Source organism: Sesamum indicum, linkage group LG2 (assembly GCF_026168435.1).
Source record: "Sesamum indicum cultivar Baizhima isolate 11 linkage group LG2, ASM2616843v1, whole genome shotgun sequence".
NCBI lineage: Eukaryota > Viridiplantae > Streptophyta > Magnoliopsida > Lamiales > Pedaliaceae > Sesamum > Sesamum indicum.
In genome coordinates, this window is record NC_142658.1 from 16,118,955 (window position 1) to 16,137,056 (window position 18,102).

The 18,102-nt window shown below is 31.4% G+C and overlaps 1 protein-coding gene across 2 annotated transcripts; it reads left to right on the forward strand.

Moving 5' to 3' along the window:
• Nucleotides 1-9,420: 9,420 nt before the first annotated feature.
• On the forward strand, nt 9,421-12,310 carry LOC105155837 (scarecrow-like protein 22). 2 transcript variants are annotated; one of them, XM_020692038.2, is made up of 2 exons: nt 9,421-9,781; nt 9,868-12,310. In XM_020692038.2, exon 2 carries the CDS (start codon nt 9,873-9,875, stop codon nt 12,072-12,074), a length of 2,202 nt encoding a protein of 733 aa, XP_020547697.1. In that variant the 5' UTR covers nt 9,421-9,781; nt 9,868-9,872; the 3' UTR covers nt 12,075-12,310. The 2 variants fall into 2 exon arrangements, with proteins under 2 accessions (XP_020547697.1, XP_011070112.1); XM_011071810.3 differs by having other exon boundaries at nt 9,422-9,781; nt 9,873-12,310.
• The last annotated feature ends 5,792 nt before the right edge of the window (nt 12,311-18,102 follow it).

Sequence of the window (18,102 nt, forward strand, 5' to 3'; positions counted from 1 at the left end):
CTTTTTTTTTTTTACCCTACAGTTCTCCACCCAATCTTTTTTGTTGTATTTTTCATTTTTGGGGAATAATGATAGAACATTTCCGTCTGCTTGTATACATGGGCCTAAGGGTGATTTTAGATTCGGTAAAATTATAAAGGTTAAAAGCAAACAGCCCCCCACGTATGGGATCATTTGCACTTTGCCTCACAATACTTTTACAAAAAAAAAAATAAATTAAATTAAAAAATTATGGAGAAAAGTTCTGAAAATAAGAGAAAATTTTCAGAAAATTTAATGCTTCATCTGCAGATAAACTACTTCACATTATAAGTCAAATGTAATATTGGGACGAATTGTAATACACACATATGCTTGATGGTAGTGCCAACAGAAATACACGATTTTTTTTCTTTATTTTTTTGGTTCGATTTTTCCTCTTTTTATGCAATAGTAGTATATTTGATTTTGTTGTAAAGTTACACTCTTTCGTGATTTTCTTATTTTGGTTGTTGAAGTTCAATCTCTTTATTTGGGTCGGTGAGTGTTTCTAATTATTTTTCTTAGTTGGGTTTTTTTTCAATCTTTTTAATGTTATGCTAATTTTGTGTTTGTGTTGAAATTTTTTATTAGTAAATTGAAGTTTAAAGTTTTTTTGTTCAGTTTAGGAATTTCACACAACTGATATTGCATAAAGTTCATGATTTTTCTATTTGGTTTTATCTTATAGTGTGAAGTTATTTATTAGTAAATTATATATTGAATTTTTCTTCATTTTTTGGGTTTTTTTTATTTTTCTTATTTTTTATTTATTTTGTTTCTATTAAAAGATTGGGGGCAAAGTGTAAAAGATTCCATAAGTTAGGGGGCTGTCTGTATTTAATCTTTATAATTTTATTAAACTCAACATCGTCCTCAGGCCGTGTACACATACAAACGGAATATTGCACATTATTTTCCAAAAAATATAAAGTGCAAAAAAATCAAAAGGTTCTGTGAGAAAGTGTAAAAAGAAAAATTTGGGGAACAAAATGCAAATGACCCCATACATTAAGGGTGTCTGCATTTTACCCTTTTATTTAATTTGTTTAAGGCATAACCCTCTTTGCATCTTTATTTTTTATTTTGCAACATAAATAGTTAAATCTTGTTTTTTATTTAAATTTAGATAAGGTATAATGGTTATTTTGTTCTACAGATTTATATATTTTTCAACATAAATTATTTAGTAACATGTGTTAAATTTATTTTTGTTTCTAATACTCTTTTGTATTTCATACTTATTGATTACTTTAGTCTTAAAATATGATTTATCAAATACTCATTTTATAATTTAAAGTATGAATTATTTATAATTATTAAGTGAGTTACTCTTTTAAAAATATAGTCATACATACCTTGGCATGAAGTCCCAACTAGTACTGTTGCAATGTCAAAATATGGCAGGATTTATATATTTTTAGGAGGAGAGAAATTCATTTTTGTCTCCTAACTTAGTTATTCAATTTTTTGTATCTTTATATTTCAATTTTATCAATTTTGGTCCTCAATTTTTTTAAAAATAATTAAAATTAGTCCTAGCAGTTAGTTGACTAAAAACAAATCTATGTTAGTTAAAAAGCCAATCAATTAATAGTCATGACTAACTTTAGTCATTATTTTTAAGAAAAGTTGAGGATCAAAATTGATAAAATCAGAATGTAGAATACCAAAGACCATTTAATAACTAACATGGGGGATTAAAAGTGAAATTATCCCTTTTTTCACTATCTTTACCAATTTGACTTGACATGCAATTTGACCCGAATAATAAGTGATAGGGTAATATCATATCCACTTGGAAAAAAATTAAATAATTCTTCAATAATACTAAAGTATCATTAGAGCCCAAGGATCCGTATCTTTCTATCTCGTGTCGAGTCGCGTCTTTCTATCTTAACCCAACCCGCTCTGATGATCGAGATCTAGACCGTAGATCATCTTCTATCTCAAGTCGGGTCACGTCTTTCTACTCAACCTGACCCACTCTAATAATCCGAGATCTAGATCGTAGATCATCTCACAACTCATGATTTGATATGACGCCAAGTGGACCAGAAGATGGTCACATTTAGCTCTATACATATCCTCATTCCATGACATTTATGGTCAGATATATTTATTACTCGCTACCTCATTTACTACTTGAGATCGCCATTTATCATCTCGAACTTGAGCTGACTTAGGCATCGGAGGGTTTTTGTAAGGGACCATCACGGCTAGCCTAACGTATTTTTTCTTCTCAGGAACCACTAAACATCTGGGATAAATACCTTGAATCACCTTTTCTTAGGAGATCGCATTATACAGGATCGCGAATCACCACCCCATGGGGAATTGCATATTTGACCTGGATCAGTGGGGCCGTCTGTGGAAAATCTGAAAAGAGCACTCATGTTCTGAGATAAAAAGGATATGTAGGAGAGACCATACATTTGGAAGTGGTGAGGAGACCTCTCAAAGGCTAGGTGACCACATAGTTAAATTATCAAGAGATGAGTTGCAATGACTGATAGAGGAGACAGGTTGAAATACATTAGTGGAATATCAAAGGAGAACAACTACCCCAATAATAAGAGATTTTGGAAGGTGATAGCTATTCAAAAGAGAAAGAAGTCGAAAGGGACCCAGAATGTGTGACAGACAAGGAAGTGTCTGCAAAGGCCAAGGATTTAGAGATCGAGATCGCAACACAGAGAGCTGAGATCTTTACGGGTAGAAGTACATGACCTCTAGATCAACATAATGAGTTTTATACACAAGGAGGTGAATGTGATCAAAGATGCTAAGTGGGTGAGGACTGAAAAAGGCTAAGGAGTTAGATATCGAGATCGCAAAGAGAGGCATAGAATGTGAGGAAAGACGAACACCCCAGCCATAGAAAAACATGTAAGTACGGTCATTTTCTTGAAGGTAGTACTGTCATTTTCATAAAGATAGATGACATAATACACAAGATTTTTTGTGCTTACAAGAAGAGAGTGAAATGCTAATTAGACGAGGATATTTAAAAGATAGTGTTAAGGAAAATAGAAACAAGAAGAAAGAGGAACAATCAACTAGAGCGAAGAGTAGATCCTGCAGTATAAAGAGATTTGCGAGGGGTATATCGATAAAGCATCTGGGAAAAAGGGTCATAAGCATGATAGCATAAGAACTTATTGTAGGCGACTCTTGTAGAGCGGTAAATTTCACTACAAATATTTAGCAAGGTCAGAATATTAGCTTTGAAAATGAAGTTTTGGACACTTGAGGGGTCAAGAGGTCCCATGATACATAGAATAGAAGATGTTCGGGTCACTTAGAATCCCTAGAAACAAAATTATTATATGGAGGTTCTCACTTAGAACCCAAATAACTTTCAAGGAATAGACCTGGAGGTCATTGTACGTAAATAGAAGGTAGATCTCAAGGATAGACATCTATAGTAGAAGAAGCGACATTGGCAGAAATAAAATATGATAATATATATATATATATATAGAGAGAGAGAGAGAGAGAGAATGATGATCGCACCTCCCATGAGGTCGCGCTAGTCTTCGAAAAAGATTCTTCATGGAGGTCACCTCACGAGGTCGAGATCGCATTATTGTTTGAAAAAGACTAGTTTTAAAATCTAAAAAAGATTATTTTCATAGATGTCGCGCACCTCCCATGAGGTCGGGTTTTCTGTAAAAGATTCTTCATGGAGCTCGCGCTAGTATCCAAAAAAGATTATCGTTAATAGAGATTGCTTTATTGCTCGAAAAATACTATCTTCATAGAGGTCACCCAATGAGGTCGAGGTCGTGCTAGTAATTGAAAAATATTCGTCCACACTGAGGTCAAGATCGCATTATTGTCTGAAAAAGACTAGTTGAAAAATCTGAAAGACTTATAGAGGTTATGCACCTCCCATGAGGTCGTGTTTTATCTGATAAAGATTTTTCATGGAGGTCGAGCACCGAGGTCGCACTAGTATCTGAAGAAGATTTTTTTATCTAAAAAAGATCACCTTACTCTGAAGAAAAATTTTTATCTGAAAAAGATCACCTTACTCTGAAGAAGATTTTTTATCTGAAAAAGATCACCTTACTCAGAAGAAGATTTTTCATTTGAAAAAGATCACCTTGATTTGAAGAAAATTTTTTATCTGAAAAAGATCACCTTGATCTGATCTTTTTCGCCTCAACCCGACCCGCTTTGATAACCTGAGATTTAGACCTTAGATCATCTTCTATCTCGATCGGATGGCGTCTTCTATCTCAACCTGACCCACTCTGATGACTCAAGATCTAGACCATAAATCATCTAACAACTCATGATTTGAGATGACCCCACATGGACCAGAAGATAGGCACATTTAACCCTGTATATATCCTCATTCCATGGCATTTACGATAAGATATATTCATTACTGGCTACCTTATTTACTACTTGAGATCACCATTTATCATTTCGATTTTGAGCTGACTTAGGTATCTGAGGGTTTTTGCCAGGGACCATCCCAACTAGCCTAACGTGCTTCATCTTCTCGGGGATCACTAAGTATTTGAGATAAGCACTTTGAATCACCTCCTCTTGGGAGACCGCATCATACAGGATCGCGGATCACCACCTTATGGGAGATTGCATATTTAACCCGCATCAATAAGTCCATGATTGAAAACATGTGGCATCATCTCCGAACATCATATAATAACTTCATGAAACGTAAATTTAGAAAATTCTTACTATATATGTTAAATTAGTTGTTCGTTTATTACTTTACTCGCTTCAGTTAATAATGTCTGTCAAATAGACTTTCCTTTAAAGATTTTATAAACTCCTCTTATTTTTAGAGCTTGTATTCTTTTTCTAAAAAAATCACCAAATAAATGTAGCATTAGAAACGGGAAAAATGCAATTCCCTCCCCGTTATATGAGAAATAAGTAAAAGACTCCCTATGAAAAAAAAAATAGCAAATTAACCCATGCATTTTGAAAAATAAAACAAATGACCCCCCATCTAAACTATCGATGAGGGGTAATTTGTTTTATTTTTTAAGAGGGTAATTTGCTAATTCTTTTTTTTTCTGATGAAATATTTACTTATTTTACATATCACATAACGTAAATTACATATAAACCCATTATAGACTTACAAATATTTATAAAATATTTTAAAAGATTTATAAGCAGACTCAAACACTCTCAAAATCTGTTTCGGGTTATGTATCTAAAAGCTCAATCAAAAACTTTATCAACTCCAATTCGAGTTTAATTCATTTGCACTTCTAGATTAATGTAATGGGTCGGGCTGAGTGGCGCATTTGACGAAATGTACCTTATCTCAAAATTGGGTCGATTTCCAGCCCGGCCCATAATTTGCCAAAACTCCAGCTAGCCCATAATTGAAATATGTATTTATATTTAATATAAATCACAACGAGCAATTTGATATAATTATATATACCTCTTTATTATTTAAAAATATATTAATATCTTCTGATTTTAATGACCGTCCAACAAATAGTCTAATTTATTAGGTTTTCATCCATTTTTTGTGATGAATTGTCGAAAATTTTCATGTGAACTATGAATACAATTATACTTATCTTTTAATTTTTTCTGATTTTTCTTTATGGACAAAGTAGTTTTTTTTTTAATTTTTAAAAAAATTTTCTACCTTGTACACTTTTTTTTTATATTCTTTTTATTTTTTTTAAAGTACAACTTCATTCAATGATTATAAAATTTAATCTAATATAAGAAGAATATTTGTAGTTTTTTAAACGACAAGAGGGATATTCATAATCATAATAAATCTTAGAGGAGCTCATTCTAATCTACCCTTATATTTGTAATTAACCCTACAAATAATGTATCAGCCTGGTGACTGAGGCTGAGTTCTCATAAATCAATTCGAGATCATAAATTCAAATCGTTCCAACTATGTGAATACCTATCTCATTTTAGTAAATAAATATCGAGTATATTTTCGTCTTGGAGATAATTCCAAAACAAAAACAAACACCGACCAAGGTTGAAATTTGAAAGTAACAATTAAGGAAAAAAGGGATAATTACAGTCCTCTCGTTTGAGGTTTTGTGTAATTATATATAGACCCTCTATGGTTTAAAAAATTACATCTAGAACCCCTGAAGTTTACTTTTGTCTAACAAATAAGTATTCATATTAGTCAAAATTCATCGATTTTGCTGATATTAACAAAAAAAAAATTTAAAAAATTATATTTAACCTGATGGACTTATTACGATTACAGATCAAATAAATCTTTTTATGATTAAATTACTCCCATACATCTTCATGCGCCAATGCATGTGAGGAGGTATATTTTGACAGTTATAAGAGTAGTTTAATTCGGAAAAAATATTTGACTTGCAATAAATCAGTAATAAATTTATCGATGGTAAATATCAATTTTCATTCAATTTTTTTGTTAACATATACAAATTTTAGTTAATTATAACCAACGGAGAGACTTATTAATTAGATGAAAGTAAATTTCAGAACGCTAAATATAATTTCTTAAATCATATAAAATTTACATATAATTATACTAAAATTTAAAAAAATTACATATAATTATAAAAAAAGAAAAAAAGTAAATAACCATTAACCACGTCTCCAACCAGCACATAGCTGTTAAAAAATTAAATTAAATTAAATATAAAGAAAGAAAAGCTGAAATGAGCAGCAGAGCAGAGCAAAACAGTGACTTTTAACACTGCTTTTTTACTGTTTGTTGCCTTTTCCTCAGCAGTAGCTTTTGACAAAAGTTAAAAAAAACCTCTTACTACTACAACTCAAGGGTAAGTGAGAGGGTAAGGGTAAGAAGCCGCCGTTTGTAGCTAAGAAGATAGGTCCTCAGAGAACAACCATAATATTGACCCACGCGCAGAGTTTACGCCGTGACTAACACGTCCCACTAATCACTTGAAACATAGCCTAAGGTAAGGTAAGGTAGGGTAGGGTACACTACTGTCTCATTTAGGCTCATTTATTTTGTGACATGGAATAAAATTATCTAATAAAAAGATAATTATAATTATCTCCCATAAAATTTAATATAATTACACATAATTTTTTTTCTATCGTTCGGAAAATTATATTTACATCCTTAAAATTTGCTTTCGCCTAATAAATAAGTTTTTTTGTTAGTTAAAATTTACCAATTTGCTAATTAATAAAAATTAACAAAATCTATATTAATTCCTGATTGACTTATTGTACGTAATATAATTTTTTGTATGACCAAATTACCCTAACGTATTTTCACATATTAATGCATTTGAGGAAGTATATATTTATCGTTATAAGGATAATTGGATGACATAAATATATATATAGAGCTTACTTGGATGACATAAATATTTCCGTTTCATTATATATATAGACTTATTCAGTTTTATATTTTCTATATATTTGAATTTGATTTCTCAAATAATTATTTTATTATAATTGTTCATTTTTATAGTCAAAGTTGAACATAAATAAAGCGAAACCACGTATTTGTTCGACTGATAACAACTAAAAGTATGATGACAAGGGATAAGGTTGCTCAATATATTTTTTTTCCCGAAAAAGAGCTTACAAGCTCTAATAATAAGACATTAATATAAACCCTTTAAGAAAAAGTACGAAGTTGTTAACTTATTTATAAAATTTTAATAAATTCCTTCAAATTAATTATAAATTTGTCTACTAATATTCTCCATAATCTTATTTTATTCAAACAATTCATAAATTTATTTTTTTAAAATAAAGTCTAATATCTTATAAGATGTAAACACGCTCGTAAAATGATTTTATGAAAATCAATTTATAATAGGGTAATTAATTACATTTACATCCAATGAGATTAAGTCAAAAAACACAAATACCTCTGTTTTTTGTAAAATTACAGTAGGTTATAGTTGTAATTACAACTACACACCCTATTAAAAATCAAAATTTATACAAAGACCCCTGAAAAATATTATACTGGAAACCTTTAGGAGTATAATTGTAATTATATAAAATAGAAGGAGTGTTCGTATAATTTAACCTTAAATCTGAGGGTGTGAATGTAATTTAGCCTTTGTAATAACATAAAAGTTCAAGACAACAATTGAGTGATGTTTGAATTCAAATGCATTCATAAGATGTAGACATTGATAATTAAGTCATTCTGAATAATTCATTCAGATGTATATTTCAAATCATTTTCATTAATTCTCTAAATCTGACATAGCCAAAATGCTAGCAAAGAATCAAGGGTTTAAATAAGTCGAGTCGAGCTGAATATATCATAGTTTAAATTTATTTGTATTATTATTGAATTTTAAAAATTATATTTAAATTTGATTTAATTATTAATGGAGTAAAACTCAGATAAGTTTGAATTGAATCAAACGTGAATCGAGTTCGAATTTAATATTTTCAAGTATATATATTATTATTTTTATTATACTATGCTCAAATATCAAATATAAATCGAACTCAAATTATTTAATATTTTTAAGTATATATTATTATTTTTATAATCAAATTCAAGTAAACAAAAATAAAAAATGCTTAAATAATTTATCTTTTTCCAGAGCTAACAATATGCTCAAATATCAAAATAGTTCTAGAGTATAAAAATAAAATAAGGAAAATTATAAAAAGGTTTGATTTAATTATACGTAAATTTTGTATAGTTTAAAAAATTATATTTATTATACCTGAAATTTGTTATCGTTTAATAAATAGGTCCATTCGTTAATCAAAAGTCATTAAATTTATTAATATTAACAAAAAGATTGAATGAAACTTACTATCGATTGTCTTATTACTAATTTATTGTAGGCCAAACAAATTTTTTACGAATACACTACCCTTATGATAGTAAAAATATAACTCTTACATGCATTAACGTGTGAAAAATATAAAGATAATTTGATAAAAAAATTATTTAATCCATAATAAATTTATAATAAGTCAATAAAAAATAAATATAATTTTTTTTATCAAATTTTATCACTAATATAATTAAATTCAATGAATTTGAGTAAATAAATAGATTTTTGTTAAATAATTTTTTTTTAAAGATACTAAATATAAATTTTTAAATTATAGAAAATTTATATATACTTATAGAAAATTTGAGGGAGAAGAGGCAATTATCCGAATAAAATAGCATGTGGAGAGAGAGAGAGAGAGGGGCAGTCTGACAGAAATGGGCAGCGGAGGGAGGTCCACTTGATCACCTTTTTCATGGTGTACTGATTCATGGCAAAACAGGGAAACAGTACACCCTACGTCCACAACCCAAATACCCTACAGCTAAACCCTCACCCTCACCCTGCAATAAAAAGTAAAAATTGAAAAAGCAGACCACTGCAGAAAAAAGAGAGACAAAGTAAAAAATTGCTATACATCAGTTTCAAATATCAGATGCTTGTATTAGACAAAGATATAATGTGAGGAAAGAAGAAGTTAATTATACACACATATCAATATATTATATAGTTATATATATATAGAGACAGAGGGTGGAGAGAGAGAGAGAGAGAGAAGAGAGAGAGGAAAAGGTAAAGGCTATGGAGGTGAGATGTTGATATGGACCTCAAAAGTAAAAGAAAAGACTGGAGGAAGAGTCAGGTTCTTCTCTTAGGACTGATGGATCTCCCAAGAGATTCATGGCTTTGATTTTTTACCACCTACACCCATTCAAGAACTTCAAATCTTGGTAGAAGAAGAAGAAGGTAGCAGAAGAACCAGCAGCTCAACACAAATTTCCACCTACTTCAACTATATGGTATTTTTCTTGTTTCTCCTTGTTCTTGTTTATCTCCTCCTTGCTTGATTCACTCCTCCTTGAATCTTTTTCCATTTTTGGTAAAGCATAGATGATAGGAATGCAGTACAATTCCAACAAATTTCAAGCCAGAGGTGATGTTGGTGGGTTTGCTTCGTCAATCTTTGCTGCTTCTCCTTATCCACTTCAAACAATTTGCAAGAAAGATGGAAGCTTTTCAATCAATGAGCCCATTTCTGTGCTGGATACAAGGAGTCCAAGCCCCTCCACCTCCACATCTACTTTCTCCTCTTTCAACAACACCAGCCAACGAGGAAATATGGTTGTCAATGAGCCCACGGCGGCCGCCGGAGGGAAGGCGGAGTGGGTGGCCGACCGGCAGGGTCTTCTTCATAATGCTGGCCTGGAGTTGAGCCATGGAGTTTATGAAGATCCTAATCTTGAGCTTCAAGATTGGGAGAACTTATCAGAATCTTCGGGCAAGCAAAATGAGATCTTGAAGCTGATTTTGCAAGCAGGAAACCAAAATGAGGTGCAAGGCGTTCTGGGTTTTTCCGCCATTGACAAGAGCTGTGAATTTCCTGGTGGTTCAGCCATTCCACCTGTTGATAATGCTTTTCTTAGCTATAACACTTCCGCTTTAGGCCTCTCTGGTTCTGGGTTTTCATTGAATGACCATAAAGTGAAAACTGATTTGGATTCAAATAGTCTGCTCGTTGACAACAATGGCAACGATGCTTTGCAATCTATGGCTTCTTACATAGTTTTTCAACAAGAGTTGGAGACATTAGACCAGAAAGTTGGGATTTTTAACCCGCAGGGAGGTCTAAACCCTGTCCCAGTTCGAAATGCTGCAAATCAGAACTTAAACCCTTTACTCTTTGGTACTCAGCACGAACAGCAAAATCAGTTTTATTCACTGCTGACGCACCAGAATGTGGGCAGTGTGGCCTCAAATTTAGGTTCTCTAAACAGTAAAGTTCCATCACTAGATCCTGGTCATCAGTTCTTGCCCAGTAAACAGCAGCATTTGGCCCAAATGCTTCAGCCTCCGGTGGCTCCTTTTCATCGACCTGACATCATCCCTCAGCATCGACTTCAGGAGATGCCGGTACTGGTGCCGAAGCCTTTGGCAACCCGCGGCTGCAATGAGCAAATGGGTGTGAATCTCCAACATCAAGAGCAGCAGCAGCAGATTGTATATGACCAGGTCTATAAGGCAGCCGAGTCGATGCAGGCTGGAAATTTCTCTAACGCGCAAGGGATATTGGCGCGGCTCAATCACGTTCTGGCTCCGATTGGGAAGCCCTTCTTGAGGTCTGCTTTCTATGTGAAGGAGGCTTTGGAATTGGCTTTCATGATTCCCAGCCAGGTTGCCTCTGTTCCATCAAGAATTCCAGCACCTTTTGATGCCATGTTCAAGATGGGTGCTTACAAGGTTTTTTCTGAAGTTTCTCCTGTTATCCAATTCATGAATTTTACTGCTAACCAGATCATTCTTGAAGCCCTCGGTGATGCCGAACGGATTCACTTAATTGATTTCGATATTGGTTTTGGTGCTCATTGGTCGTCTTTCCTCCAAGAGCTTCCTCTAAAGAATAGAGGGGCAACATCTATAAAGATTACTGCCTTTGCTTCTCCCTCTACTCACCATTCGCTTGAGATTAGCCTTATGCATGAAAATTTAACACAGTTCGCCAATGACATAGGACTTAATTTCGAGCTTGAAGTGGTGAACATTGATTCTTTTGATCCAAACTGTAGCTCGGTCTCCTCTTTGAGGTCTTCAGAGAGCGAGGTGATTGCTGTGAATTTCCCAGTCTGGTCTTTCACGAGTTACCTCTCCGCACTTCCTTCATATCTTTGCCTTATGAAGAAACTTTCGCCAAAAGTCTTGGTGTCATTGGGTCGTGGATGTGAGCGAGGCGACCTCCCTTTCTCGCACCACATTCTTCAAACTCTCCAGTACTATGAGGCTCTACTTGACTCTGTTGATGCTGCTAATGTGAAATCTGATGCTTCTAACAAAATTGAAAAGTTTCTTTTCCAGCCTAGGATTGAAAGCACCGTCTTGGGCCGCCTGGTGCACCCCGACATAATTCCACCATGGAGGAACCTATTTGCATCAGTGGGATTCTCTCCCGCATCTATTAGTAGCTTCACTGAAACACAGGCTGAATGCGTGGTGAAGAGAATGCAAGTTAGTGGATTCCATGCGGAGAGGCGGCAGGCATCACTCTCGCTATACTGGAAACATAGTGAGCTTGTGTCAGTTTCAGCTTGGAATTGCTGAGCATTCTTGCTACATCAAGCAACACAATCGTTTCTTTAGCAAGCACTACAAGGCCACAAAGGTTTTAGCTTACTCTATGCTACTTGAACTCGAGCCAATATTTGAGCCTCAATATTTTCACCTCTAAATTTGAGCTATGCATTGTAAATTTTTCTTGCTTAGTTATCATCTGCTTATCCAATGTAGTCTAGACTCTAGCGAAAACTTATCTATCGAATCGTAATCTTGCCTTCTAATTAGTCGTCTTACCGCAATGGTCCCATTTTGTGCTGGGTTACTTATCATGTTGGTGCAAGATTTGTACCTTGAAGCTGTTGCAAGTATATTAACTTGGTGACTGGCTGACAATACTGTGCATGCATATACCTTCGTATTGAGATTTTGTGGCACTTAACTCATAAAAATACAGTCCCAAAATACATGCAAAGATTTTCACTTTGGCAATTACTATTGAAGGGAGGCCATCCCACATGCACCCTATGTGCTTGTTGATGTTAGTATATGCAGTTGGACTAGTTAAATTTTGTTTTGGTACCACCATGTGCAGGTCTAAGTGCAGTCTCATTCAGAAGAAAATCCTTCTATACTTAAGTAATTACGAAGACACGTTTTGATTAGGTTTAAAATACGCCTCTTGCGATTTGCAAAATTATCAGCAGGGGTATCAATGTAACTTTTCTCACTCTCAGGGGTGTTTGTGTAAGTTTTTTTTGCTGAGGAGGTGTCGATATAAGTTACCGTTACAATCTCAGTGCAGAAGAGGGGTCGATGTAAATTACAATTACAATCTCAAAAAGTATACGTCTATTTTTCAAAAGAACTGCGATACTTGTGTAATTAGACCTAAAGTGTCCAAGTCATTTACCCTTTTACTTTCTTGCCATTTTTTCCTCTGTCATGATACCCAGAAGTTGCTAGCTTTTTGATCTAGTTATATGGTCTTTGCTCCATGGCTTGTTCTATACATGAACCTTGCCACACTCTACATCCCAAGAGTGCAGTCTTTAGGGAACGCAGGAGCTTATTTTATGCGTTTATAAGTTTTTCTTGTGAAAATAAGTTAAAAAAAAAGTGTTTTATTGATTAATTTAAAATGATTTATGCTAAAAGTTATATGTAAAATCCGATAGACTTTTACATTTTATTGGTAAAATTCTAAGAATAATAAACTATTTTTTCGGACATTCAAATCTCAATTTCCTCTTACCACTTCGAACATTTGTTTCCAACGTATCAACTTTCACTACGAATAAACGTACGATTTTTCTCTACAACTACTACTATCATAAAATAAGAGGCTGTTACAAACACCCCCTAAGCACTATAAATATTGTTATATTACAAATTTCTTAAATTAGACGTGTAAATTACAAAATTATCGTTATTACCGTCTAATTTACTAAAATATTCGGATATTCCAAAAATATTTTATAAAATATGGAGCTTATAAGCTGTTTTTGCTGTGCTCAGCAAATCTCCTGTCTTATTACATGAAAAACTTCGAACATTTATTTTAAAAATAATATTTAATATCTTATAAACTCTACAAATATTTTATATCACGTCAGCTCATACGTCGTTCTATATGTCCTTAACAAATTAGAGCACCCTCTTATAGGAAATTTTTTATTTTATTTTTATTTGAAAAATATAAAAATCATCAAGTTGGGTAAGAATATGCTGTGGCACATTGTAAGGTTTTCCCTTTATCATAACACCAAACATATAATAAAACTTGAGTTGCCATTGGTTTAGATTGAATATATATTAATTGTACTTCATAATTCACCTATGATGGATTACATTTTTTTGTGAATATTTTTATTCATCAAACTCAATCACACATCACATGGCTCTTGGTTCATTGCACCTCCCACTTCAATTCTTTACTCACTTTTATCTTGTCCATATATGTATAATCCTATAATTTAAATAAAAGTTGAACTACTTTTCTTTATTTTAAAAAAGGGTTTTTTTTATTAATTGCATAAATGTCAAGATATATAGATTAAAAAAAGCAAGTGGGCATGAATTTCATACTAGCACTTAGTATATATTAAATTGGACAAAGTCTTATCTTAGTATAGATTATTAATAATTTTATATTTAGGGAAAAAAATAATTAAAGTTAGGGAGATATGATGATGGTTGATGAGAAAAATCATGTTTAGTACCTTTAATTATTGAGTTATCCCACTCATCAATTTACAATTATTGAGTGAAGGTACTTTAGTTCAACTTCAAATATTATATTTGGGAAACTGCATTTTTGGTATTATAATTTTTATATATTTTTAATCTTATTATTCGGGGATTCTCGAAAATAGTATGATAATTTTAGTATTTTTTACTTTCGTCTTTCTACTAGTTTTTGCTAGGAAATTGTCGAAAAAATTATGTACAAGTCATGTGACCGTTTAGTTTCATTCTGAAGAGGTAATGATTGCATGACAAGGTTTCTTCCTGTAGTTCTCTGATGAAAATTATCAGGAGACTTGAAAATGAGACTTTTTGCAAGTTATGAGACTATTTTCAAGAATTCAATAGGTAATAGGACGGAAAATGTACTAAGGCCTAAGTTATCGGACGAAAAATATATTTTTCTTTAATCATATTAGGAAGTTAGCTCTTTTGGTCAATTTCGGGTTTCTTAATAAATATTCTCATTAGGTGAATAATAATAATAAAAAAAATAACACCTATATATTTTTTTATACTTACAACTGTGGCACGTTGTTCTTACGTGCATATAATAAATAATCTTTCAAGCTTTAAAATATATTATAAATTAGAGTAAAATATATAAACCAATATATTATATTAATAAAAAGAAAGAAAAAATAACAATAACTTATCAATTAATATAAAATTTGAAAGTTAATTATTTCATCATAAATGACATTTTTTACTACACAAATAATTGGTATGACAGTGCCATTAACTATCGTTTGTGAATGTAAAACGACTTTTATTTTTATATTAGTATAGATTTTGAAAATTCAAGAGCAGAATGCATGTTCCCAAGATAAAAATTAGACATCAATAATAATTATTTATTAATTATAAATATTTAATATTAGTAATTATATTAATTATTATTAATTAAAATTTATAATATAATTATAATCTATTAATAAAAAAAAAGCAGAAGAATTAGGCCCCTTCTCAAGGGGGTTCAATGATTAGATTAATTAAGAACAAGGTGTTTTATTTTTCTGGATAAAAAATGATTTTATAAAAGTCAATTATTTCAAAAAATGATTGGTACGATACGCCAAGATTTGCTTGCTAAAATTATTTTAAAAGGTAGGATTAATATAATAATGTCAACTATCCACTCAAATTTTGTGTGTCAATTTAAGCAGCACCACATAAAACTGAATTTAGAAAGTGGGGTTGATGTAAGATCGCAAATACGTCATGAACATAAATTAAATATGATAATTTATTTAAAAATTTAAGACACGACATTGTTAATTGTCAATATACTTAATTTACATACATAAATAAATATTCACGCACATATATGTATGCACTAGAAAAAATATTGTTTATTATAGTAGCTACTTGCTATAGTTAAAAGTGAAAAGTGTAATAAATATAATTAATTATGGCTAAGTAATAATTATTAATCGTTGTTTTTTCGAGCGAGATAAAAATATTAACCATAATTAAAAATTATAATAAATATTTTGGTTATAGTTAAAAGCATGGCAAATGTTGATTAATTGTGGTAAAAGAGCTTGATTGTGGTGAACAGTATTAATTTATTATGATTTTTAAGAATTAGTCGTTTATAATGTAGAGAATAATTTATATTTTTTTTACAGTAGTGTAATATATTTATAAAAATATATGTATACAAACGTTAAGAGAAAAATGTTCGTGGGATGATGTCAAACGATACTAATGAAATTTGTTTTATATGATTTTACTAAGTAAAAACGAGTGTGATTTTGACGAAGATGTATTTGAAAGAAAATATTTTTTTGAATGATATAATAATACTATATTTTAATTAATTGTGTTGTGTGTAATTTAGTCTCATATTCTGTTTACGTAATTCAATAGAATGTGATTCGTGTATACGTGTATGGCTAGGTTTCTCGTGTAGAAAATTATAAGAATCACAAAGAAAAGATCTCGGTTATAGCTCTACGGTAATGTCCAAGTTAGACTGGCAGTGGAGAAGAAATGCTTATAATCGTACCAGATATTAGAATAACAAAAGTTGTATCTCGAGTATGCAGGGCTGATATATATATGAATTTTTTAATTGTACGATTTCACATGAATTACAAATTCATGTATGAATGATCAAATGAACACTATATGTCTTACATACTTGAGTTTGAATCTGGTCGGAATAAAGTAAAAACAACCCAAATAATAATAATAAAAAAAAAGCAAAACTTGAACTATTTTTTAATTAAAAGTAGATTTAAGGTTATTTCGTTTATGTACAACACTAAGGAGATTACTCTACATGATCAAATTGTAGAAAATACAAGTGTTATATATATATATAAATATATGTGAAAAAATACATGCTACACCTTTAATATGGATAATGTGTAAAATACCCCCTTGTGAAAAAAAATATATGTTAAATTATTTTTTTGTGTTATTAAAATTGAAGCAATTTAGTTCCTTAGAAGGAGGTGTGTAATGCACTACTGAACATGATTTTTTTAAAAATAAATATTATTTTTATATAATATATTATATATAAAATTTTGTTAATAATTATAATATATAAAATATTTATTAAATAGAAAAATACTAATTTTTATACAAAATATATAATATTTTTAATAATATATATTTTTTATTTAAAAATAAAAAAAAACCTCACCCCACCGCGGCCGCCCCCTCCCTCTCCCCCTACCCCTACCCCTTTTGCTGTCGCCTCCTTTCCCCCTCAGCGTACCTTCCCCCAACTCGTCGCCCCCCCTTTCCCATCGTCGGCGCCGCGCCCCCCACTTTCCCCCTTCTTCCCCTTCCCCTTCACCTGCCCCAACCTTCTCCCTTCCCCGTCACCTGCTCCCACACCTTCTGCCCCTCCGTCTTCCTTTCCACGTAGCCATCGCCTCCCTACCCCCTCCCCGGTCCATGTTGTTGTTTCTCTCTCTCTCTCTCTCTCTCTATATATATATATATATATAACTATTAATTATATAATATATATTTATATATATTTCATTTATATTGTTTAAGTTTATATATTTGTTTAAATATTGTAGATTGAAATAAATCAAAATCTGGACCGTAGGTTTATTAGTTTAATTTGGACCTTAAAATTAAATTAAATCTAATGGTTATTAAATAAGGTTAAAAATATAATTTTATAATAAAAATTAAAAAATTAAAAAATAAAGAAAAACTATGTGAATTACACGAACTCACTTGAGGAGTGTAATTGTCCTATTTTTTTTATAAGGGGGTAATTTACTATTTCTTTTCACCGGAGGAGGGGATAATTTTCTAATTTCGTATAACACAGGGGATACTTTGCATTTAACCCTATATATAACTCCTTAAATCATATAATTTCCATAAACGCAGTAATTAAGCGAAGAATATGAAGATGCTTCCTGTCTTAACAAAAAATAAATATTAGGGTAAATTACGATTACCTCTCACTAGAAAAAAAAATTATTATTGACTATAATATTAATATTTATGGTTAAAAATCATAAGAAATGACTATTATTAACTACGGTTAAATAAAATTGATGCAAAATATTAGCATTTCCATTATGAAAAAATTATTTGCCATGACTAAGAGTCATGGTCAAAATAAGCCATGACAAATATTTTAGCCACCCTCGCAAAAACACGTCCAATAACCATTGCGTTGTGTTCAATAACTATTTGGTATAATAATTTATTATTAACCATGACAATTAACCGTAGTTAATAGCTATACTTTTTCTAGTGTTTCTTGAAGTTTGTCATAATTACGAATATCCCTTATTGTTTAAAAAATTACAAATACCTACATCAAATGAAAAATAATTATGTAGCC